Below are 26,812 nucleotides of genomic sequence, written 5' to 3'. Positions count from 1 at the left end.
GAGCCAAGGCGGAGTCGGCAGTGGTCATCCCAGGTATAGCAGTGTGGCAAGAGGCGACCTCGTACCGTGATACAATAGTGGTCAGTGATACAGTTATAACGAACAGTGGTGAACAGTGCTAACGATAGTGAACGTGGTTTACCACACCCACATCCTGTGAACAAATTTTAAAAAACCACACAGAATGCTTTGAATGTTGGGACAAACAGAGGCAAAGTGCTACAGATGCTGATATAATTTATTTACAATGTTATACCTATACTTTACCTAATGATTTAATTTTATTGTACCTGTTCACAGGGCTAAAAGAACAAGACTGCACAGGGTAAGGATTTAACCAAAATCAAAAGCCCTACAGCGGGTAGTCAAAGCTGCCCAACGCATTACCGGCACCCGGCTACCGACCATAGAGAACATCTACCAGAAACGCTGTTTACGGAGGTCACTGACCATCATCAAAGACCCTACCCCACCCCAGCCACAGTTTGTTCGCCCCCCTGCCATCTGGGAGACGCTACAGATGCATTCGCACCCGAACGACCAGATTTAGGAACAGCTTCTTTCCCAGGGCTGTCATCCTACTGAACTCTACAAATAAACTCTAAAGCCTGCACATCTGCCAATGCACTTTATTATGTTATGTTTATGTATTACAAACCAAATGAATGTTGAATGTTAAATGTCTTAATCAAAATGTACACTCTCAGGAGCCGCAAGCCTACATTTCGTTGTACTGCACTTGTGCACTAACAATGACAATAAAGTTGATTATTATTATTATTATTATTCGTGCTTGTAAAGAAATTATTCTTGGCAGAACGATGTATAACTTGCTCTACTTTAACTAAATTTTTGAAGCCCCCTTTCCAAGTTTTAAAAAGAGATTCATTGTTTAAACATCAAAATAAGCACCATATAGTAATTAAGCATCAAATGTTAGATGCAAATAGGTTTGGAAACCTAAACCTGAGGGTGACCATTCAGTAGTGTCACAGGCAATTGAGTGAGGGGGGGGGGGTGAGGCATAAAAAGGAGAGAAAGAGGACACTCCTTTTACTTGTTATCTTGCATTTAAATTTAAAAAAAAGTTAGTTTAACAATTCTGAAAGGAGTTTGGTTCATCCTGGATTTTTTAAATACAAATATCTGAATGAACAGAAATTAGTTAGCAATGTATGTATGAAAGAGTTGGCAATTCATGGGTGTCAACATCATGTCATAGTACCATGTAAAGTCACGTGATGCAACTTTGTGCATCAAGCACCGTACACTCACCCAATTACACCACAGAATAGAGAGCCTGTGGCCAATTTTCTTTGATTTACAATATAGTGGACTCTTGCTGTCGGGAGGTGATAAAAAAAAAACAATGTGCTGAATTCTTGATGCTGTAAAGGACAGTGAGCTTTAATTGAAAAACCATCATTTTAATAACAAGATCATACCAATCTTTGTCAAAGACATTTTTGTCAAAGAGATAGGTTTAGAATATATTAACACGTATTAATTACATTTACAGTATCTAATTTTGGGTCAATAAAAATGTGAATAGATAGAAATGACTTACTTTTTTAAAAATCAACATCTAAACACGCGCAAAAATTGCATTGCAACAAAGCAGAGAGACTGCTTAAAAACGTCTTTCACAAGTAAACATATAGCTTGTACATAAATGTATATTAAAAAATAAAAAAATAATGTATTTTGAAGAATAATCCAATATATTTATTGACAAGAGGCGGCATTTCTGAATGGCCAATGGAGTTTATCATGCAATTTTGCTGTAATACAATGCAGAACCTGACCGTGTATAGTACAGGAGGGAAACCATGACACGGTGCAATATCAATCACATTAGTTAAACCAAAATGAACACATCTCATATCCATAACAGTACTTGGTGATAACGAATGAGAACAATATGTGTGGTCTCTTTCACTGTGCAAATGACAATTTTAGCACAGAATTGATGCAGATTGCCATCTGATTTCACTTTTTACACTAAAATTCCAACTGATTAACAATCTGTTTTGCCCAACACCTTCACCACGTGGCAACGGTTTAAGCAGGAGCAACTATAATTGTCAAAACAGCCCAGGTTAGAATTAACCAACTTCAGGGCTGCTTCTGACCACAAGTGCACTGTTAGGGACATTTTTGTAAAGTAACCAACATGGCGGTAGTGCCATCAGAGGTACTGAACCGTGTTTGGCAGATGATTTCACTGTTGGCTCCAGAAGCAAGTACTGCCACCATTTTAATTCTAGCCACATAGTACTGAGCTTTGAATGTGATCTCAATATTGATGGTCTTCAATCACCATCTTGGCAATTCCACAGTCAGCACGATCGAGTTGCAAATATGGCAATGTAATAACTGCGCAGACTGTATATTATGTGCATATAACTGTGCATGTTGTTCTGGTGTTGCTGAATCCACCCCGGAATATAAACAGGGTAATTTCAGCACCAAAGGAACTGGGTCATATTAAGGGACACAAGTGTTTCTCCAGCTTTATGACAATGCTAGCTAATTACAGCATCAATTTCTATCTCACTATGATAGATTACATTGCTCATCACTGTAATTAATCCAGTCCCACCTCAAAGTGAATCAAGTAATCCACACATCACACCCATTATGCAGAAGCGGATTTAGCATTAGCCAAATTCTGCAACACTAGGGGATTACGACATCATACAAATTAACCGGCACCTCATTAAATAATCCTTAGCAAAACTCTTCCACTCAGTAAGAGGGCATTACGGCAGAGATATCAAAATACTAAATCAACAATCCAAGAATGCTGGTGCAGGACAGCAGGTTCATTCTCCTAACAGAAAGAAGTTTTTGTCAAAATTTTATATAGAAAAGCTTAATGCATAATAGCAGAAAGAAAGGAACCTGAACATGCTCCCAATAAATGGATCTACTGTGCTAACAACTCAGTTGTTCATTTTGCGCATCATTCACTCACATCTTTGTCTTTCTCCATTTTATAATTTTTATTCACCATTCCTTAACTAAGAACCTGCTTTTTGGCCTCTGCCAAAACCACTCTACAATCATTCACTGTATAGTGCACAATAGCAACCCAGGGCAACAAACCTTTCAGTTTTCCATCACTCATACTGGCGGGACGAAGCTTTCCTCCACTTTGTGCCTCCTCACCAACCTAGCAGAGAATGGGAACTTTTATGAAATGTAAGGGCACGAATGTATGTCCTGTCGCTCTACGACAGGACATACGCAGCACGGTGGCATAGTGGTTAGCACTGTTGCCTCACAGCGCCAGGGACCCGGGTTCAAATCCGGCCTCGGGTGACTGTCTGTGTGGAGTTTGCACATTCTCCCTGTGTCTGCGTGGGTTTCCTCCGGGTGCTCCGGTTTCCTCCCACAGTCCAAAGATGTGCGGGTTAGGTTGATTGGCTATGATAAATTGACCCTTAGTGTTAGGGGGATTAAATACGTGGGGTTACGGGGATAGGGTGGGATATGTGTTGGTGTTGGTGTAGGGGTTACAGGGATCGGGTGGGATATGTGTCGGTGCAGGCGCGATGGGCCGAAATGGCCTCTATCTGCACTGTGGGGTTTCTGTGATTTCTGTGACATATCACGCTGATGTGCCAAATAGATGTACCAAGCATCTTCAAACTAGAACACTTCTATTCCGTATTCAGGTTACATATTTTGCCCATTACAATTGGTCAAGCAATAGTTAGGAAACCTTGATTGGATTTCCACTTCCTAATCGCTCATTTTGTTGACAAGTAGTTACAGAACGTAATTTGAATTTGACAGCAGCACAACGAATAACCTCAAACAAAGCGGGGAACACTCATTGGGTCTGGCAGCATTTGTGGAAACAACAGAAAAGAAATTTCGGGTACTGACCCTTCCTCAGAACGAACAGATATTACAGATGAACAGCATTTGAAAAAGGAACGGAACAAGAGGAAGGAGGAAAAGTAACACAACCACATACCGGAAAATAAATAAAATTACCTATAAATTGGAGAACAGGAGATGGCTAAAGGGCAAAACCGATCTTAGCATGAGACAATAGTAGGTATAATGAGATAAATTAATGAAATAAAAGGCTCATACGAGACATACACAATGTGTGAATAGCCAAATGGGTAAGGGATTGGCAGGTAGAAAGGAAAGTGAAAACTGGCAAAGTGAAGCAGGCTCTAGTGCACCAAAAAAACCAAGAGTGCAGACCAACTCGCCAGCACAGTGTTCCGAAAACAAAGTCCCCTCCCCAAGAACCAGCTCATTCCTTTGCCCCATCCAAAATACTAGCATATCCATCCCACACTACCAGCACCTCCTGCAAGAGAGAAAATGGGAGCTATAGTTAAGGTCTGAAGGCCAGAAGGCAGCAAAGTGCCAACAACAACAGCTTGCATTTATATAGCGCCTTTAATGTAGCAAAATGTCCCACGGCGCTTAGCAGGTGCATAATCAGACAAAATTTAGCACTAAGCCAAAGAGAGATTAGGTCAGGTGACCAAAAGCTTGGTCGAACAGCTAGGTTTTCAGGAGCATCTTCAAGGAGGAGAGAGAGGTGGAAAGGTTTAGGGAGAGAATTGCAGAGTTTAGGGTCTCGGCAGCTGAAGGCACAGCCACCAATGGTGAGGTAGAGGAAGTGGGGTATGCTCAAGAGTCCAGAGTTGGAGGAATGCAGAGATCTCGGCGCACTGGAGGATGGTATAGATATAGGGAAGTGCAAGGCCATGGAGGGATTTGAATATGAGGATCAGAATTGTAAAACTGAAACATTGGTGGACCGGGAACTAATGTAGGCCAGCAAACACAGGGGTGATGGGCAACATTCCCCCTAAGCGGCCGTGCACCAATCGGAAGGTCGGCGCAGGCCACTCACCAGCTGCTGTCGCTGGAAAAGATACCGCGTACCAAAAAAAAAAAGAGGGAACATTGGTGACGGGTCTTGATGGGAAGATTGGCGGCTGACCAGGAGAGCACTGGAATAGTCAAGTCTGAAGGTAACAAACATGGATGAGGGTTTCGTCAGCTGATAAGCAGGGCAGAGACATGCGATGTTACGGAGCTGGAAGTACGCAATCTTGGTGATGGATATGGGGTTGGGCCCCCCGCACGCCTAAAAGCCCGCCTCGCGGCACACCGAAAATCCAGTCCAAAGTGTCTGCAAAGGGATATAGACAGATTAAATGAGTGGGCAAGGTGGCAGATAGAGTATAATATGGAGAAATGTGAGGTAAGAAGAGTAATATATTTTTAAACGATGAGAAACTATTAAATGTTGGTGTTCTGAAGGATTTGGGTGTCCTTGTACACAAAACACAGAAAGTTAACTTGCAGGTACAACAAGCAATTAGGAAGGCAACTAGTATGTTGGCCTTTACTGCAAAGGGGTTGGAGTACAAAAGTAAATAAGTCTTGCTGCAATTGTACAGGGCTTTGGTGAGACCACATCTGGTGTACTATGTATAGCTTCGGTCTTCATACCCAAGGAAGGATATATTTGCCATAGAGGGGGTGTAACAAAGGTTCTCTAGATGATTTCTGGGATGAGAGGGTTGTCCTATGAGGAGAGATTAAGTAGAATGGGCCTGTACTCTATGGAGTTTAGAAGAATGTAATCTCATTGAAGCATATAAGATTCTGAGAGGGCTTGACAGGTTGTTTCCCCTGGCTGGAGAGTCTAGAGTTAGGGGGCATAGTCTCAGGATAAGGGGTCAGCCATTTAAGACTGAGATGAGGAGGAATTTCTTCACTCAGAGGGTTGTGAATCTTTGGAATTCTCTACCCAGAGGGCTGTGGAGGCTCAGTCGTTGAGTATATTCAAGGCTGAGATAGATAGATTTTTGGACTCTAGGGGAATCAAGGGATATGGGGATCGGGCGGGAAAGTGGAGCTGAAGTCTAAGATCAGCCATAATCTCATTGAATGGCGGAGCAGGCTCGAGGGGCCGAATGGCCGACTCCTGCTCCTATTTCCATGTTGCTTAAAAAGACACGCTTAGCTAGGACTCATGCGGGTTCCAATAATGACATCTTTTATCTGGAGGAAGTGAGTGGAGTTAAAGGAAAAGTTGCTCAACGTGAGAACAAGTTCAGCCAGACAGAGGAGGTGGTTGAGGTTGGGAACTGGTTGGGTCTCTATGAACAATCTATAGTGAGCTCAAATCTAGAAAACGGGTCAAACAGCAGATTATGGCATTTAACGATCAATTTTATGTGTTGTGTCAATCAGGTCAATGTCTCTATTCTAGCATAGTAGCTGCTGATTAAAGCTACAATAAACTAAAAGCAAAAAAAAAATTGTTCTTCCATAAATTAGTGGGTAAATGCACCATGTGATACTGACCCATACAGCCCAAAATGTCCTAGATTAAATCCTTAGTGTGTGGTAAGTTGGCTGATTTCTGCCAGAGCATTACAACTAACCTCAGCATTGCTGGGGTAGGTGAGTAGGGTTCCTACTCCCGATCACTATCCAGTGACTCCTCATGGAAAGTGTTTGTGCCGATCACAGCTAAATCCTGTCCTCATCTGACATCCACATTTCCAAATCAGGTCATTAGATAGCCATCAGGAGCAAGAACCCTGGCTGATATTCCCCTCTCTAACTCAGGGGTACTGAGACTAACTGTAGCAACCCTACAGTCAGCCAGGCTGAGATCAGGCGGCTCTGCACAGGTTAGAGAATCAAATCTAGGACCTTCATGGTCTGTATGACTCAGCTAACTTTACTAGCTGAGCAATTGCAGGTGCTGGTGTGGTGCAAAACATGATTTAACAGAACCACCAGCATTCAAAAATCTATAATGAAAAAAAAAATAGAAATCCAGCTGGTTTCAATATGGAAATCATATTAAGAAGCACCATTTTCAGGAAAAATCTTCAGCAATACTTGCACATTCATTAAAATACAGTCAAAACCTGCTTTGATTAAATACTGTTAGTGCTGGTGTTTTACAATAAATACAGAAATGAGATTTCAATATATTTAAAAAATATAACCTACTTTGCACATGGGAATTTGCTTTGTAATACATTACGATATAACCCCCTAGTACTCAAAACCTAATTCATTGCCCAACAATCATATTGATGCAGCATTATAATGTTAATGATTTTCAGAAATGCTATTATCTGAACAATGACTGTTGGCACCACTGATGAGATAAGTACTTCAAGTGTGATTTTTATTTTACTTTCAGTTTACTACCCCATTTGGACAGAATACTTGGTGGAAAAGCATTACAATAACTCTTGACAATGTGCATTCTGTTTAATGCATGTTAACAGACATCAATATCACCTTTTTGGGACCCATAGACTAGTTCTTTAAAAAAAAAACTTTTGAAGGCATTGGCATAGCAAGGCACGGCACAATGACCCACCAGGGAGTGCAAGGAAACAATTCCCCGAAGCGCTGTTACAGGGCGAGGAGGGCAGAACTAGTCATTTCCACAGGGTTGGGAAGGGCGTGGAAACAAAAAAAATCCAGCAGGTTTGCTTTTAAGTGTTAGTGAGGAATTGAAGAGCAGCACAGACAATAGTCTGTCCACTAAGGAAATATCACAATGGAACTACAGAAGGGATGGATTAAAATATAATTTTGATACAGCAGCAAAATTACTTTGATACACTTGTGAATGGATTACTGCTTAATTTCCAATTGATTAGCTCTGAAACCAATACTTTGTTTTAACTCAATACGCCACTTTCAAACTTCTGTTCCTCAAACGAGTTGCAATAATACCCATGTTTTGATTATAGTTACGATACTAATATATTGAAAAACTTACATTTGCACACACTTCTCATCTACAAAATATTACTTCCTTTTGTTGCATTGTCAATTTACTTCCATTATAAATTTCTACATCCACATTTATAATTGAAATACTGCATGTAAACTTGTTATGCTGTAATTACACTGTCCTGCCAGTGGTGGCACTGCAGTGCTTCAGCCTGTGCTATGGAGAAATTCCTATACTTCAATCAAATCTACCCCTCTGCGATAGCAAAATACTGCAGATGTTGGAAATCCGAAATAACAACAGAAAATGCTGGAAAAACTCAGCAGGTCAGGCAACATCCGTGGAGAGAAATTTGAGTTGACGTTTCGGGTCGAACCCTTCTTCAAAACTGGAAAGAAAAGAAACTAGATCGAAGGCAGGGCTGCGATCGGACAAAAGAAACAAAAGAAGTAAAAGAGATTAGAAGCTAGACAAGATGGTAATAGGCTGAGATTAGGTGTAAAGTGTACTGGCAGGGCAAAAGATAGCTGCCAGGTGTGAGAGAGAAACAAAAGGAATGGGGGGGGGGGGGGGGGGGAAGGAGTGGAACAATTACAAGAGAAAATGAAATGGGGGCCGAGCTTATGATCTGAAATTGTTGAACTCGATATTGAGTCCGGAAGGCTGCAGAGTGCCTAATCGGAAGATGAGGTGCTGTTCCTCGAGTTTACGTTGAGCTTCCGTGGAACAATACAAGAGGCCAAGGATGGTGAGGTCCGAGTGGGAATGGAGCGGTGAATTAAAATGACAGGCGACCGGAAGCTCGGGGTCACCCTTGATGCACCTCAATAACTTCAAGGCTCAAAGTTAACTGGATAAAACTAGGCTTTTATTAGCAAAGAAAGATGCCTGTGTCTTCACCTAGCATTCTGCTGTTCTGCTGCAAGACAAGCCTGGGCTTGTCTTAAGTAGGGCCAGGTATGGGCGGAGCCGACACACCCAATGGGGAGAAAGGGGGCGGTGCACTATATACAATACAAGGTAAAAACACAGGAGCAGGCAATACAATATATGTAGTTAAATACAGAGTCTGATGAATGACATATTTCATCACAACCCTTACGGACTGAACGGAGGTGTTCCGCAAAGCGGTCACCCAATCTGCGTTTGGTCTCCCCAATGTAGAGGTGACCGCATCGTGAGCAGCAAATACAGTATACTAGATTGCGAGAAGTACAAGTAAATCGCTGTTTCACCTGGAAGGGGTGTTTGGACCCCTCTGCTATTCAATTTGCCACGTTTTGCAGTTTAACGATAACATTAAAATATTATATAAAAGTAAAGACCAAATTTGCACCAGAATCTGTGCACCCTGGCCCAAATATCCCCTGCCCTGCAACTTTACTCAAAGTCTAAATTTAGTTTAGACTCCCTGTATGCAATACCATCGGACATCAACTAGTAATAAAAATTAGAATTTGTCTGCAGTTTTCCATGATGTAGTCAACAGCCAGGCCTCCTCCACACATTGCTTTCCACAACTACTTTTCCACAGCTCAGTACACCAATTTCATATCAACAAATGTACAATCTTCTATTCTTATAAGTTTCTACAGAACAAAGCCATTGTGATGCTTTAATCTTTCATTTCAAAAAAATCTCAAATTCATAAATTAATCAACATTTAGTGTTAACAAGATATACGAAGGGGTTTGGTTTGCTGAGCACAAACACGTAGTAACTATGGTGTAATTAACTCACTCATCATTTTTCAGTAAATCAAATCCTATTGTGTATCCAACTTTGAAACCATGATTTCAGTAAAGTGTAATGGTGGATATCTGATACTTTAATACGGTGTCCACCTGAATGTCAAAAAACACCCAACACTACAAATACAGATTTTATCATTTCAAACTAGGATTGCCTGCAGAGAGCATTTTAAGCTGTTTAACACTAGAGTGAAGTACCAGGTCACTGATGTGGCAACAGCGAGAGCAATTTGAGGCGATGAAAGAAGAGCAGCTTAACAAACATTAAATGTGTTGGTTTGTACATGATTTTAATCTATTCACTAAATAATCCCACTGACACCACATCCGACAGATAATCAACCGGACCCATCTTCCTTGCACTAATCTTTTGACTTTTTCCAATGGCTAGCTGGGAGAAGGGAGATTTATTTCATTAATGATTTTAATTCGTGAACATCAAAAGTTATTTTTCCACCTAAACCAATGTTTTTAATGCAGAGAGTAATTGGATTATGGAAGCCTAGTCAGTCACAACATTCAAGAAAGAAATACTTGAGAAAGAGCACAGAAATAGGATCAGAGTGAGAGTGAAGCGGAGAATTAAAGTGACAGGCGACCGGAAGCTCAGGGTCACCCTTACGGACTGAACGGAGGTGTTCCGCAAAGCGGTCGCCCAATCTGCGTTTGGTCTCCGGTCGCCTCTCACTTTAATTCTCCGCTTCACTCCCACTCTGATCTCTGTGTCCTCGGCCTATTACATTGTTCCAATGAAGCTCAACGTAAGCTCGAGGAACAGCACCTCATCTTTCAATTAGGCACTTTGCAGCCTGCCGGACTCAACATTGAGTTCAACAATTTCAGATAATAATCCCTGCCCCCATTTTTCATGCAGTATGATTTTGCCATTCCCATTTGCAACATTTTCACAGTATGTTCTTTCAATTCCTTCCTCCCCTCCTAAACCGCACCCCCCCCCCCCCGTCTCTGCACCTGCTTAACATCTGTTACATTTCCAGCTTTTTCCAGTTCTGATGAAGGGTCCCAGACCTGAAACGTTAACTCTGTTTCTCTCTCCACGGATGCTGCCTGGCCTGCCGAGTATTTCCAGCATTTTCTGTTGTTATTTTAGAATAGATACCTTGGATATGAAGCTAGCACCAGTTAAAGGCACAATGGGCTCAATCACTTTACTTTTTATGATTCCATAAAGAGGACTTTTGATTAGAAATACAAAATGTGAATGAAATTGATAACTGCCAAGGGATCAGGCTGTAGGCTCTCAAGTAGAAACTGGGATATAGATGGCTTAGAAGCACTGTGGGGGCAGAAGGGGGATAGTTGTTTGAAAATTCACATCAGAATACTTCATGCAAGCATCATAATATTTTAGGCATTAAGACATTAAAACTGGGAGGGGGGAGGGGAAGCTATCCTAACTAGAGAGGTGGATGTTTAGTTTTAGTGTGACACATGGTTCTATTATCTGCAGTCGTTTCTGAGCTATGTTTCACAACCTAGGATTAGAATGAAGCCAAAGCAAGTGCAGTGAAAGATCATTTCAACTCCATCAAGAGTGTGCCATATGGTCATTAGAACAGTAACAAGTAACAGACCTACCTGGAAAATGCTACTCATTTTTGCCAAATGCATCATAAACCAGCCTCACCAAAAAGACTACCGTGTTTTGTTCCAATCTTTTTTTTGAAACGTGGATCATGTTTGTGAAAATGTAATGAAACAGAATAGATGCAGAATGGACTTTAGACAGTTCGAGCACTAGGATTTCCGTCACCTGAAATGGTGAAAAGATGCTATTTTTGTACCAAGTCTTAGTAAAAGACCCAATTATAGAATTTGTGCTTCAATATTTTGTCATGTCTGGGGAGAGGACTTTGAAGCATACTATATTAGTATTAGGTTGATATATTGGTGATTACAGGTTTGTCACTGGTAATAACACTGGTGGAAACAACTTGGTGAAAAGCGTTGGCACAACATTGCATGTTGGCTTAATTTCATTTTTCATATAGGGAATTGGTGCCACTATCAAATTCCTTTTCTCCACTATTTTAACAGAAGCATTAACCAATTTACTTTCAACAGGCAAATCATTCTGTTAAAATAGTAAAGGAATTTCATACAAATATGTTGACATATTCCTAAACACGTATCATACAGCAGCATTTCACCCAAAAGAAGCATTTAGATGAGAAAAGTGCAAGAATGTAAGTTAAGCTATTTTCACCTCTTTCTATAATGTTTATACTTAAACATAGAACACACTCCTCTAAATGTAATTTTCTTAGAAGGAATGACTATCATAAGATTTCAGGAATATAAACAGCAGTGGTTAAGCAGAAATATCACTGCTCCATATATACTTCAGTGCAGTACTGAGGCACTGCTGCATAGTCTGCGGTGCCGTCTTTCGTATGAGACAATAAACCAAGGCTGCATCTGCCCTCACAGGTGGACGTAAAAGACCATGGACCAGTTCTCCCGGGGTCCTGGCCAACATTTATCCCTCAGCTAACACCTAAAACAGATGATCGGGTCATTTATTTCATTGCTGTTTGTGGGACCTTGTTATGCACAAATTGGCTGCCTACGTTACAAGTGTGACTCCACTTCAAAGTACTTAATTGGCTGTAAAGCGCTTTGGACGTCCTGGGGTTCTGAGAGGTGCTATATAAATGTCTTTCCGGCTGTCTTTCTTTCTTTAATCAATCCTATGCTGCTTAATAAACTTGTAGAAATTGCATTTGTTAATCCTTCACCATAGACATCTTCATATACAATTACCGCAAACCCAAGCCCCACCCCAAGTTTCTCACCGAGATATCTTCACTACTTTCCTCCCTCAGCCTCTGCACCGAGTGACTTTTCATCCTCGGTGATTTCAACCTCCATCTCAATTCACCTTGCCCACTCTCCTGAGTTCACTGCCTTCCTCTCCTCCCTTAACCTCGCCCTCTATATAAACTCTCCTATCCACATTCACGACACGACTTTGACTGTGCCATCTCACATGGCCTCTTTATTACCACTGTCTCAATCACAGATCAAGGCCATCTCTGTTCACTTCCTTGTATCTTTCACCGAATCTGTCCCTGGAAAAAACTCTCCCCAAATCACTTACAATGGCATGTTCAAACTCCCAGCTATTTAGCTATTGGCCCTCCATTCTCGTTCTGCTTCTATCGATCTGCTCAATCACACCCCACTGCTACTTTTGATACCCTTGTCCCAAACAAAACCCTTACTTGCTCTCACCTTGGTCATTACTCCTGCTACGGTCCCCATCTTTGCTCCATTAATTCCTTGGGGTGCAAACTTGACCGTAAATGGAGTACAACTGGCTTAGCCATTAATTGCCAGATCTGGCTGGACGACATTAAGCACTATCAGGCCCTGCTCTCCTTTGCCAAAAAGCACTGCTCTAGGATCATCCTGGAATGCAAAGATAACCCTCGGCTTCTTGTCTCCACTACCAACCCTCTCCTTAAACCCCTCTTCCCTGCCCCTTCCATCCTCACCTGCAATAAGAAATGCAAGGAACTCATGGACTTCTTTGCCACCAAGATTGAGACCATTTGTTAAGCTGCCTCTGCCACATTGTTCTCTTCCCCTTACCCACCAAGTCAAGGTTCCTGCTTGCCCTGGCTCTGAACTTGCATCCTTCTCTAGTTTCTGTCCTATCTTTCTTCATGGCCTCTGAGCTCACCTTGTCCATGAGATCCAACTCCTGATCTCTTGACACTATTCCCACTGAACTGCTGACCACTCAACTCCTTTCCTGGCTCCCATGCTAACTGATATTGTAAACTGTTCCCTCTCCTCAGGTACTGTGCCCATCCTTTCCAAACATACCATTATCATCCACTCATCAAAAAACCCACCCTTGTCCCCTCTGCCCTTGCAAACTATCTCCAACACCTTGTCACCTCCCAAATCTGTGCCCATCTTTCCCGCAAATCAACTCACAAATTACATCCTCGGATTATAGTGCACTATCCTCCCCCATCCTTCTCGACATCCTTTGACATGGTTGACCACACCATCCTCCTCCAACACCTATCTTCTGTTGTCCAGCTTAATTGGATTGCCCACCCCTGGATCCACTTGCATCCAATTGTAACCAGAGAATCTCCTGCAATGAATTCTCTTTTTGCCCCCATACCATTACGTCTGGACTACCTCAAGGATCTATCCTTAGCCTCCTTCTATTTCTGAACTACACGCTGCTCCTCGGCAACATCATCTAAAGACAAGATGTCAGGTTCCACATGTACGCCGACGACACCCAGCTTTACCTCATCACCACCTCTCATGGCCCCTCCACTGCCTCTGTGTTCTCAGAATGCTTGTCCGACATCCAGTCCTGGATGAGCCGCAATTTTTTTCCAATCACAGAAACCACAGAAACCCCACAGTGCAGATAGAGGCCATTTCGGCCCATCGAGCCTGCACCGACACATATCACACCCGATCCCCGTAACCCCCACACCAACACATATCCCACCCTATCCCTGTAACCCCACGTATTTAATCCCCCTAACACTAAGGGTCAATTTATCATAGCCAATCAACCTAACCCGCACATCTTTGGACTGTGGGAGGAAACCGGAGCACCCAGAGAAAACCCACGCAAACACGGGGAGAATGTGCAAACTCCACACACACAGTCGCCCGAGGCCGGATTCGAACCCGGGTCTCTGGCGCTGTGAGGCAACAGTGCTAACCACTATGCCACCATGCTAACCAATCAATCCATTGCCTTCGGTTCCCGCCAAATGCCATTCCCTCGCCACTAGTTCCATTGCCCTCCGTGGCCATTGTCTCAGGCTGAACGAGACAGTTCACTACCTCAGCGTCCTACTTGACTCTGAGCTGAGCTTCTGACCCCATATCCTTTCCATCACAACAACCACCTACTTTCACCTCTAACATGGCCCATCTCCACCCCTGCCTCAGCTTGACTGTTGCCGAAAACCTCATTCATGCTTTGTTACCTTCAGACTTGACTATTCCAATGCTCTCCTGGCCAGCATCCCATCTTCCACTCTCCATCAACTTGAGCTCATCCAGAACTCTGCCGTCCGTATTCTGAACCGCACCAAGTCTCGCTCACCCATTACCCCTGTGCTCGCTGACCTATGTTGGCTCCTGGTCAACCAACTTCTCAATTTTAAAATAATCGTGCTCATGTTCAATTCCCTCCATGGCCTCAATGTCCCCTATCTTTAAAACCTCTTCCAGACCTACAACCCATCAAGAACTCTACATTCCTCCAACTTATGCATCCCTCAATCCCCTCATCCCACCATTAGCAGCTGTGCCTTCAGCAGTCTAGGCCATAAGCTTTGAAATTACCTCCCTAAACCACGCCATCTCTCCAACTCTATCTCCTCCTTTAAGACCTGACTTAAAACTTACCTTTTTGACAAAGCTTTGAGGCACCCATCCTGATATATCCTTCTTTATTGTCAATTTGGGCAGACAGAAAGCAAAGAGTTGGAATAAACGGGTCTTTTTCCGAGTGGCAGGCAGTGACTAGTGGTGTACCGCAGGGATCGGTCCTTGGACCCCAGCTATTCACAATATATATTAATGATCTAGACAAGGGAACTAGATGTAATATCTCCAAATTTGCAGACGACACAAAGCTAGGTGGGCGTGTGTGCTGTGAGGAGGATGCCGAGAAACTCCAGGATGATTTGGACAGGTTGGGTGATTGGGCAAAAGCATGGCAGATGCAATATAACGTGGATAAATGTGAGGTTATCCACTTTGGTGGCAAAAACAGGAAGGCAGATTATCTGAATGGCAATAGATTGGGAGAAGGAGAAGTGCAACGAGACCTGGGTGTCCTTGTGCACCAGTCGCTGAAGGTAAGCATGCAGGTGCAGCAGGCGGTTAAGAAGGCAAATGGTATGTTGGCCTTCGTAGCAAGAGGGTTTGAGTACAGGAACAAGGATGTCTTGTTGCAGTTGTACAGGGCCTTCGTGAGACCACATCTTGAGTATTGTGTGCAGTTTTGGTCGCCTTATCTAAGGAAGGATGCTCTTGCCATGGAAGGAGTTCAGCGAATATTCACCAGGCTGATACCTGGAATGGCAGGAATGACGTATGAGGAGAGATTGGGACGATTGGGCTTGTACTCGCTGGAGTTTAGAAGAATGAGAGGGGATCTCATTGAAACTTATAAAATTCTGACAGGACTGGACAGACTAGATGCAGGAAGGATGTTCCCGATGGTCGGGAAGTCCAGAACCAGGGGTCACAGTCTAAGGATAAGGGGTAGGCCATTTAGGACAGAAATGAGGAGGAATTTCTTCACCCAGAGAGTGGTGAACCTGTGGAATTCTCTACCACAGAAGGCAGTAGAAGCCAATTCATTAAATATATTCAAGAAGGAGTTGGATATATTTCTTAAGGCTAAAGGGATCCAGGGGTATGGGGAGAAAGCAGGGACCAGGTACTTAAATTGGATGATCAGCCATTAAGCATTGAATGGCGGAGCAGACGCGAGGGGCCGAATGGCCTACTCCTGCTCCTATCTTCTATGTTTCTATGTTTAATTTTTGTCTTGTTACACTCCTGTGAAGCGCCTTAGGACGTTTTCCCATTTTAAAGGTGCTATACAAATGCAAATTGTTGTTGTACAATGTAACTGTTATAAAGTAGACCCAAGAGGAAATAAAACTACTACGTAACTTGCATGGGAAAATGCAAGTGTAGGCATCGGGTGAGGACACAATCAGACTTGGTGGTAATGCCCACATTATAAAATAACCTGCCAACATTGACTATCTATGTTCACATGTTAAGAATTACCACTTGGGTGAGATGCCAGAAGGTTACTAGCACCCTTGTAACCATTCTTTAACAATGATTTAGCTTCTACCAAAAATCTAAGATGATAAACCAGATGCTGTAGGTCAGCAAAGACAGGAGTAATGGGTAAGCGGACTTGCTGCAGTATAGCATAAGGGCAGCAGAATTTTAGATGAGCTGAAATTTATGGAAGGTTGAGGATGGGCGGCCAGCCGGGAGAGCACTGAAATTGTCGAGTTTGGATGAGGGTTTCAGCAGCTGAACACAAATACAAAAGTGATTGCTTATAATATAATGTTATTTTAAAATCAAGGTATTTATGCTAAGACTAACACACACTTTGGATTCAGACAGTATCCACAATGTGATCTGAACCCCTCGATTATGTTAGGCTTTCAGTACACTTCACCAGCCTATTATTCACAGCAGATTAGTGGGAAATTACACACACTGTAATTATACTCAATGCAGTTTCCACCACCTACCTGTCCATTTGCCAGTATTTTCTTAAGTTCGGCAGAGGATTTCTTTAAGCTGATGGAAAAGAAAGGTAAAGACAGTTATAAAACTGCATATGTCCACATAGAAACACAATTTAAACTAATGAACACTGCAGAACAGAAAATGTATTCCATGGATCTCAAAAAGGAATAATAAAAAACAACATTGTCATTACGCTGATTTATTGTGCAATTAATTGTTTTGCTTAAAAAGGCCCTAATTGTTGTTTGTAATTAATGTAGCCATGGTGTGGAGATGCCGGTGTTGGACTGGGGTGGACAAATGTAAGAAATCACACAACACCAGGTTATAGTCCAACAGCTTTATTTGAAATCACAAGCTTTCGGAGCGCTGCTTCGCCACCTGACGAAAGAGCAGTGCTCCGAAAGCTTGTGATTTCAAATAAAGCTGTTGGACTATAACCTGGTGTTGTGTAATTAATGTACAAATTTATAGAACTGTATCATGTCAGAAAAAAGGCAAAGATTTCTTCAAATGTATCTTTAAAGAAGATACCCCCTCCCTTGTACCCTAAATACAAATAAATAATCATGCTATTAAAAAAGCAGCTCCTCCCCGACTCAGTTGGTAAGTTCACTGCCTAGTGTGAAACTGAGCCATATAGACGAGACAGGTCTGAGGTGGTGAACTATAGCATCTCAATAAGGGTGGTAGCAAGGACATTATAACTGGCCTCAGGGACTAAAGACGATAAAAATCAGCTAGGGTTCCTGCTCCCGAGTGCTATCCCATCACCCCTGCTGGAATGTGTACGTGTCAGGTACGGGCAGGACCAGGCTCACCAGTGACACCCTCCACAGTTGAATAGACTAATAACAATCACCATCAAGGCCTACACATGACGACTGCCAATGTGGGCATGGTTTCAGAGGGCAATACATATCCATGAAACTACATTCCTGTATAAGGAGGGTAGAGAAAAATCAGATAGAAAAGAAAACCCGATCAAATTTTAAAGCAGAATTTATTAACTAATTTGCACTTCTGTAATTTGAGACTGAAATTAATCTAAATATTAATAAATCTTAAACACACCAGTCTTGCAATTGAGAAAACAATAGAAGACTGAATTTTAGATATTTTATTGAGTCACAGTTATGAGATGGTAGAAGCAATGATAAATATTAATTCCAACATCATTTGCCTTTTATAATTGTCTTCTCCTTTTTGTCATGAATTCCCAGCAGAAACACTTCTAAAATTATATAGTATAACAGTTTTGAATCTAGTACCATTAGTTATCATGCAGCGAACATATCTCATAAGCCGTTTTTGATTCTGCTCTTGACTCTTACCTATTGTTCGGCAGGCCTTCTGTGACTGCTGGGCAGCTATTATTAGAGGACCCTGCCCGTGTATTTACCTGCAGGCAGATAAGGAGTTTTTATCAGTCATTCATGGGCTGAGGACAGCAGTCTAATTAACCTGTAATTTACCATAGATTTCTCATTTCCATCTGAAGGTTAATTGGCTTGTTGCTAGGCATGCGGACGGTTGCGTGCTCTCTATTTGCACATGATGTTAGCATACTAAATCACGGAGTCTTTGTAGAAATAAGAAAAAGCATTACTTAATGCTGCTTTTCTAGGATGGATACCATTGTACAAAAGATACATTAAAAACAATCTCAGCATGCTTTAAACAGACATTTTTACTCTATGTTTTTCAAAATGCTCTAACCATGTGTTGTATTCATAGTTTCCCTCTTATTTTTATGTTGTCCACCAGCTTTGTATGGATCTGCTGCTGACATGGCTGCTAGAGGCAATGGCAAATTTATACTATAAATCTCACATTTGAGGAGTTGTTGGAGGCTGTGACTATCATAAAGTGGTCTCCAGCTGTGTCTCGAGGCAGTGCCACCTATTCCTTAAGACTAAATAGTGGATGTTACACTCAGTTTTCAGCAATTCAATCACCCTTAAATTTGCGTCCACCCCCCATCCCATAACCATGGCCAGCATAGTGAATATAAGGAAATGGGGAATCTGTGTATAAACCCACATCCTGGCACACTGGTGTTCCAATATGCCATACCACCTTGCTACACTTTCTTTGTTTCTTTTTTATTCAAGTTAAAGTAATGTGTTCATTCTCACACAATCCACAGCACAGCAATTAGAAATGAAATTTAAATTACATAAAATATATTGGCAGACCTGGACAAGCAGAAAGACTGATTTATACTATCCACGAGACCTTTTTTAAAAATTGTTTAAAAAGCTCAAATAATTAAATTTAAAATCAATTAATGCAATCAGATCATTTAATTTAATCACTATTGGTCTTGAAATACACATGGATATGGTCATTCACACCTATAGAGTACTGCTGAGATTGCATCAGGCAGAACAGTAACCAACAATCACTCAAGTTAGACAGCCAGGTTTTTGGAAGCCATTCTGAAAGATTTCCAAATGGGAAAAGTAAATATCACTGTAACCTGAAAAGTCTATTAGTGCCAAATGGACTTCAAACTGGTGATACCTTTCACTTCTAAATTTTTGAAGCAACAAAGATTCCCTCTTTAACTGATTTTGATTTTTTAAAATACATTCTTATTCACACAAGACTTTTAGTCATAACTCAGGCATCATTTGCAGTTTTTATTTGAATAGTTTAGAGAGAGGTGGTCAAAGACAGTGGTGGCTCCTACTGCAGCCATTTTTGGAAAGAGGCAGGGCAAGGTTGCTAATTGAATTAAGTTGTTGAAGTGGGTGGAGGTCAAATCAGATGTCTTCATGTTCAGGCACAAATGGGCAATTCCAGCATATCCCATCTAAGACCACGTTAGTTTAAAATATGCCAAGGAGGGACAGCCAACTGCCCCCGATGCATGCACAAGGGATGAAGAGTAGAGTTGATAGAAGAGACTGCGGTAATTTTATGGCTGCATTTTAATACTGTACATGGTCTAGGAGGGTATGGGCATGATGGACCAAATAGCCCTTTCTTGTCCAAACTTTATTTTTATAATTATTATATAAGTTTCTATTAATTGTACGGCTACCACCTATTGATAAAAAAATATATCCCAAACAAGCTGGGGCTCAACCTGAAGGATATTAAAATGTTATGGTACAAGATGCTGAACTTAACTGGAACATATTACAAGTTTTAGGATGAAAATAATTATTTTGGTGAAACAAATATTATCTGTTAAGCAGACAGTTCTAATTGTGGTAGTTTCAGTAAATGAGAAATAATTTTGATTTCTAGATTATATTGACAGGTTAGAACTGAACATCCAAATGTTCAAAGGCAAAATACTGCAGATGCTGGAAATCTGAAATATAAACAGAAAATGCTTGAAATACTAGTCAGACAGCATCTGTGGAAAGAGAAGCAGAGTTATTGTTTCAGATCGGTGAACTTTCGTCAGGACTTCAATATCTGTCCTCTGTTGTTCAGCTTCATGGGACTGCCCTTGCTTGGTTTCATTCCTATCTATGTCAACGCAGCCAGCTTATCTCTAGCAAATGCCTCTGAAGTCCTTATACATATCTTCGTTACCTCCAGACTGGACTACTCCAGCGCTTTCCTCGCTGGCCTTCCATTCTCCATCATCCAAAAACTCCAAAGCCCTATTATGCATATCCTGCCCTACCATCCCAACACCCTTGTCCTAACTGACCTACACTGGCTCCCCATCTCCCAACACATTCAATTCAAAACCCATGTCCTCATTTATAAATCCCTTCATGGCCTTGCCCCACTTAAACCTTCTCTAGCTCTATATGCCTCCACTACTCTAAATCTGGCCTCCTGTGGATCCGTCCCTTCCCTTCAATCCACCATTGGTTCCAGAACCTTCAGCAACTTAGTCCTATGCTTGGAATTCCCTCCCTAAACTTGTCTAATTCTATACTTCTGTCTCCGCCTTTAAAAAACTTCCTTAAAACTCTTCTCATTGACCTAGTCTTCAGTTAACCCTCCTAATGTCTTTCTTTCTGACTTGGGCTCCATTTAAAAAAAAATCACACCTAGTTGTGAAGCGAGTTTGAGCTTTTTTTTAAAAAACAGTAAAGGCACTATATAAAGGTGATATTGTTATGAAAACAGGGATAAGTTTTCCCACAGTGGATGGAGGGGGAGGTGGGGGGGGGGGGGTGGAAAGACTCAATCTAAATCACTTACACATGGCTCCTACCCAGTCATGTAGCAGTAATAGAAGAGGCCTGGCTGGTCACCTGCCCAACATCTGTCCCTGCAGCACACAGGAACTGGAGTGGAGGAAGAAAACTAAATATTTGGCCATCTTTTCTCTCCTAAATACACCAACTCTTGCTTAGATATGGTTCCAGGCACTCCCAAAGTGACTGTGCAAGAGCCCAGTCAGTGTGTCACCAGACTATTTACTATAGACGGCATTAGAGCAATGCCAGTGTCTATCTTCACCAGATGTCCACACTTTCCAACAGGAATCACTGAATAGTGATCAGGAGCAGGAATCTTGACTGATTTCCCCATTCCTAGCACAGGGGCACGGAGGCCAATTTTAGCACACTTTAAATCAATGTTTTAAATAGATTAGGAGTAAAAAAAAAAGCATTTCATTTCATGATATTTTTGGTTTTGCCCTATCCGTTTTCAATTTTTTTCCTCTCCATGAATTTAACAGCAAAAGTGAATGCATAGGTATCTTCCTCCCTCTTGTTCTCCGACATCCCAGTGTTTCTAGTACGTAACAGGTAATGAAGATTGGCTCAGGAAAATTTTGCCTGAAAGATGAGAAATCGTTTTATTTCCTTTGGAGCACTGAAGGTTTGTATAATGAGTATAATTTCTTAATCATATCACTTTCTGTCCCTCATTAAAATGTACATTACAAAAATTTAACCACCTTTTAATATAAAAAATTAAAAGCGATAACCTATTTTGTAACTCTAATTGCTTCAATGGAAATAAGACAAGAATTCACAGCTGTGTGATTAAATCATGGGAAATATTCCCCACTTTGTATAACAAGAGACCCCCTGCTTGTCAGAGTTTGAAGAGCCAAGGTTTTCAGATGACATTTCAATAACTGGAACACAGCATTACAAATCCATTCCCAACTTTACTGAAACAATTATTGAAATTATTACCTTCAGGCCATGTATGTTCCGTTTCCCAGGTGGCTTGCAGGCTGAAACAGTAATTGACTAAATTGCAGAACACATCAGGGCCATTTACAAATTTGTTAAAAATGAATCATTTGAAAGAAATGAGACTGACACCAAAATTAGCAGCTGAAAATGATGGAAAAGGGGCTCAAAAGACTGTACAGGGAATTTAAAAAGATGTGATTCCATCTTGCAATATTGAACACTGAAAAACTGATATACAGTCTATATAAAAAGATATAAAGTATAAAATAAAGTATATAACACTCCATAAATACAAATATAAGCACAAAGAGCCAGTCCATTTCAACCTTCATTTGTTAACCTTTTATATCATTAAGAAAGCAGGTTAACCTTAACACATGGGTGAATAACATACTTATCTATAGAATCTATTGCCAGGATTAATAAATTGTAAACTGTAAGAGTAAAATTTAAAATGCTATTAAAAAGAAGAGTTTTTTATCTTTAATATTTTGCTACGGCAGGTGAGTGGAGCGCCTGCCACCTGCATTCGAACAGTAAAGAGAGTCAATAAAAAGTTATGAAGAATTATAATCAAAATGTTCATCCTTTTTTGGTCTATATCTATTTTGGTGCTTTATTTAAACAAAAAGCTATTTTAAATTGAGTTCTAATAGCCTAATATTTGGGGCGGGGGAAGAAAGGCATGACTGGGCTGAGTTACTGAGATGTTCCCACTAACCCAAGGCATTTCAACAAAGATGTAATTGCAACTGTTATGTTAATTTCACACCCCAACTCTGCTGGATGTAGCAACTTTTCTGAGGCAACTGCACCAATGAGGTCATCACTCACGGTTTAAACAAGGGTATTTAAGGGAAAGGAATCAGAAATAAAAACACCAAAGTTATCATGATTCTCAATAAACAGAATCCTAAGTGGTGCTGTGGCGGTACCACCGGGTGTCCCTTACCTGTTGTACATAATTCACTTTAACCAAGTTGTATACATGTATAACTTACCTGTTTGGACCGTTGCCCCTTTAAGAACGCAGCGTGACGCGCTGACATCACGTCGCGCATCACGTGATGCACACGCGGCGGCCTCCCGTAACGGCCGCCGGCACAGCGGGCCTACCGCGCCCGCGACTTCGGCCACATCGGCCGGTCTCAGTGCCGGGTGCCTCGCGCGCTCACAACTTCGGCCGCAACGGCCAGCCTCAACGCCACAGTTACGCGCCGACGCAGGTCACGTGACCGCCCAAGCGCGGGCAAACGCGCTAACGTCGCGACGCGGTCACGTGACCACACAAGCGCGGGAAAACGCGACCGAGCCGACCGATGACATCATCACGCTCTCCACAGGACTGCGGACTCAGTCCTCGTGGCGTCCCCGCTGGGACAAGACCTACCTGCTGGCTCTCCTGCATCCATCTGTATCGTCGCTGTATTTCTGCATTAAAGAACTTATTTATTGTTCTCCTGAAGTCGAACTCGATTATTTAGTAGTCATTCGTCCGATACCTACCTAGGTGAACACGAACTGCTACAGTGCTCCTTTAAAAGAAAGCTCTAAGCAATATTTACATAACTGAAAATATTTACAAGATTGTATTTGTTCCTGCTGAAAGGTTTTTTTTGTGGATATATTTGTGCAGTTAGCTCATCTCGGCCGGGACTGTGGTCGAGTTGGCACAATTGCCCTCAGTACCCCGGGTTAGGAAATGAAAAATCAGCCATGATTTCTGTTCCTGGTCATCATCCAGTCACTCTTGTTGGAAATGTACATGGGGACATCACATCAAGTAAGATCAGGATCGGGCTTGCTATGATGCCCCCACCCCATGACCAAGGGCCAATTGGGCAAAGGACCAGCACCCACAGAACCATAGCCTGGTGAAGAGGCAACACCTTCAGGAGAGGAAGGGAAAAGCGCTAGCTGAGCTATTGAAAAAAAGGAAATATATATTACATACTGGCTATCCATTATCAAGGAAAAACTGGAAAGATTCCAAAATCTTCTTGTTACAAAAACAAGTATTATATAGAAGTGCTTTAGGAATATATCTGAAAGGGTATTAATGGCTTTGTGCCTCAACTGTTCATGGGAATGAATATACCCTGTTCGGTGTTAGACTCTCCACTGCAGCACTAGGAGTTGAAAGCACAATAAAGTGCTCCAAATTTAGAATGGTTGATGGTTTGGCTACTTAAGTCTAAAAACCTCGATTACTGAACCAGGAACTAATATATTTTAAAAGCTTGCTGGTAAGTTCATTCACTTTCTGTATTGTATAGAAAATGGAACTCTCTAATCTTAAACACACTTTCCTTCCCAAAATGGGTTTTAACATTTCTTGATCTGGGCACCAGATAGCATACTGTATAGTCTCCTCAATCTTGGGAGAGGATCATATCTTACTTGATGTTCACTAATGATGGGCCTAGAAAAAAAAGTTAGTCTTTGAAGCTTTTTGTCTAAAATGCCAAAACAATATTGACATGAACCCTTATTTTGGAATTATTACAACTTTTTTTACTAAACTATTCAAAATGCTTTTTATTTTAAAGTTATTTAACTTAGTAGTTCACAAAAGAGGATACTGAAGCATGCAAGAAGCTGAAAATGTCTCAAATGGAACATGGCATTTTATTTGAAAAGTCTATTTTTCTATAATCAGAAGTTGCATTTTCCATTTTATCCCTGATATTTCACAAGAACTATTTTGATTATTCTGGTGTTGCTTTGAAAAATGTATAAGATCAAGAAACACTTTAAAAGAAGGGAGATTGGCTAGGTTTTCAGGATGGCAACATGTATGAAAGATTGCAGCCCTCTAGATGTAGAGAAATGAGATTTTTTTTTAGTTTAGGTAGCACCATAGAGGTTTAAGGACTGTACAAACACCTTATGATAAATGATTCACAGATAATTCCAAAAAGGCAAAGAATTGAGCTTATTAACAAAAATGAGCATGGACGGAGTTGGAGGTAGCCTTTAGACTTGGATTGGAGATTGGCTGTGATATAGGAGACAGAGAGTAGGGATAGAGTACGTACTCGGATTGGTAGGATGTGACAAGTGGCGTTCTCCAGAGATCGGTTTTGGGGCCTCAACTGTTAACCATATTTATTAATAACATAGATGAAGAAATAGAGAATTGCATATCCAAGTTTACAGATGACACTAAATTAGGAGGAACAGCAAGTAGTGCAGGTGAGAGCAGGAAGTTGTAAAGGGACTACAGATTTAGTGAGTGGGCAAAACTATGGCAAATAGTTAAATGTGGGCAAGTGTGAGGTCATCCACTTTGGACCCAAGAAAGATAAATCAGATTATTTTCTAAATGGTGACAAACTAAGAACTGTAGAGGAGTCGAAGTACACAAATCATTAAAAGCTAGTAGACCGATACAAAAAGCAATCAAAAAGGCGAATGGAGTGTTGCCCTTTATCTCAAGGGGTTAGAATTCAAAAATGAGGAATGGATGCTTCAGTTGTACAGAGTTGGTCGGGCCCCATCTGGAACACTGTGTTCAGTTCTGGACACGAAAACTCAGGAAAGATATATTGGTCTTGGAAGGGTTACAGTGCGAATTCGTCAGAATGATACCAGGGCTTAAAAGGTTAAATTATGAGGACATGTGCATAAACTTGGCTTATATTCCCTTGAATTTTGAAGGGTGATCTAATTGAGGTATTTAAAATGATTAAGGGATTCCACAGGGTAGATACAGAGAAACTATTTCCTCTGGTAGGGGAATCCAGAACAAGGGGACATAATAATATTAGAGCTGGGTCATTCAGGAGTGAAATCAGGAAGCATTTTATCACGCAAAGGGTAGTTGACATCTGGAACTCTCTTCCACAAAAGGCTGTGGATGCTAGAACAATTGGAGCCTTTCAAGACTCAGGCAGATAAACTTTTATTAAGTAAAGGTATCAAGGGATATGGAGCAAAGGTGGTAAATGGAGTTGCGGTGCGGATGAGCCATAATCTAACTGAATGGTGAAGCAGGCTTGAAGGGCTGAATGGCCTACTCCTGTTCCTAATGATATGTTCCTATTCACATTGCGATATGGGTAAAACTTCTGAAGTCTTTCATTTTTCACCAAGACGTATGCTGACATTCAGTACTGTTATGCAAGTAGATTGATCAGTAACCCCCTCGGTGCTATAATGTCAACAAATTTGCCAATCTGAAAAGATGCATTTGTCCAAGTCGCTACATAAATTTTAGTTACTGGGTCATTTGACCACTATTTTAAACAATGACTATCACTGTACCCAATTGGCAAACTGCAGAATAACCCAATTAATTAACCTGGAATATAGCAGAATATTTATATCTAAAAAGAGACAAATTTAAAAAACACGTGGCTGCAAAGCAGCATCAAGGTAGCAATTTATAACTAAGACATTTAGATCATGTCGAAAATCTCAATAGCTTGTGGAATTTGTTTAGGTCACCTGGATCCCAAGATTAAATTACCATCTTCTATTTCTTTTCATTTAGATATTTAATATATACAGTAACAGGCTCTTACCCAAATGCCTTCACACTTTGTAATAGCAGAAAGACATTTGGGGATTATGTCGTTAGAACAGCTAATAGTACTGTCTTAGTTTCCCTTATTAAACCAGCTGGCTATTGTGACTATCTTAAAAATAAATCAACTGAGCGCCTCATACTTATTGCATAGAGAATGGATATCTGTGGGTGATTACATAGCAGCTATCTCGTCAAGGGGTCTAGATGACATGAAAGTGAAACGGGCCCTTTAGAATTGTCAGCAAGAAAAAAATTACAGCCTTTAAATCATTCCCATGTATTCATTATATAAAATAAAAAACACTGGAATTTATTGAGGTTTATTCTTTGTTTGGTTTCTTTA

The 26,812-nt window shown here is 41.2% G+C and overlaps 1 protein-coding gene across 21 annotated transcripts in view; it reads right to left on the bottom strand.

Annotated features, from left to right (window-relative positions):
- map2k5 (mitogen-activated protein kinase kinase 5) overlaps nucleotides 1–26,812 on the bottom strand; it is a 284,907-nt gene that overhangs the window by 190,605 nt on the left and 67,490 nt on the right. For all 21 annotated transcript variants that reach the window (XR_015073772.1, XM_085968445.1, XM_085968462.1 and 18 more), the window contains 3 exons: nucleotides 21,936–21,976; nucleotides 18,144–18,211; nucleotides 16,812–16,860 (listed from right to left, as the gene is read on the bottom strand). Coding sequence is in view for 20 of the 21 variants with exons in the window: in XM_085968445.1 (XP_085824571.1) it covers nucleotides 16,812–16,860; nucleotides 18,144–18,211; nucleotides 21,936–21,976 (158 nt within the window). In the remaining variant the exon portion in view is untranslated. The remainder of the gene's footprint in view (nucleotides 1–16,811; nucleotides 16,861–18,143; nucleotides 18,212–21,935; nucleotides 21,977–26,812) is intronic.

Source organism: Somniosus microcephalus, chromosome 27 (assembly GCF_052327205.1).
Source record: "Somniosus microcephalus isolate GS21.2 chromosome 27, FLI_Smic_1.0, whole genome shotgun sequence".
NCBI lineage: Eukaryota > Metazoa > Chordata > Chondrichthyes > Squaliformes > Somniosidae > Somniosus > Somniosus microcephalus.
This window is presented reverse-complemented; position numbering and strand designations above follow the sequence as displayed.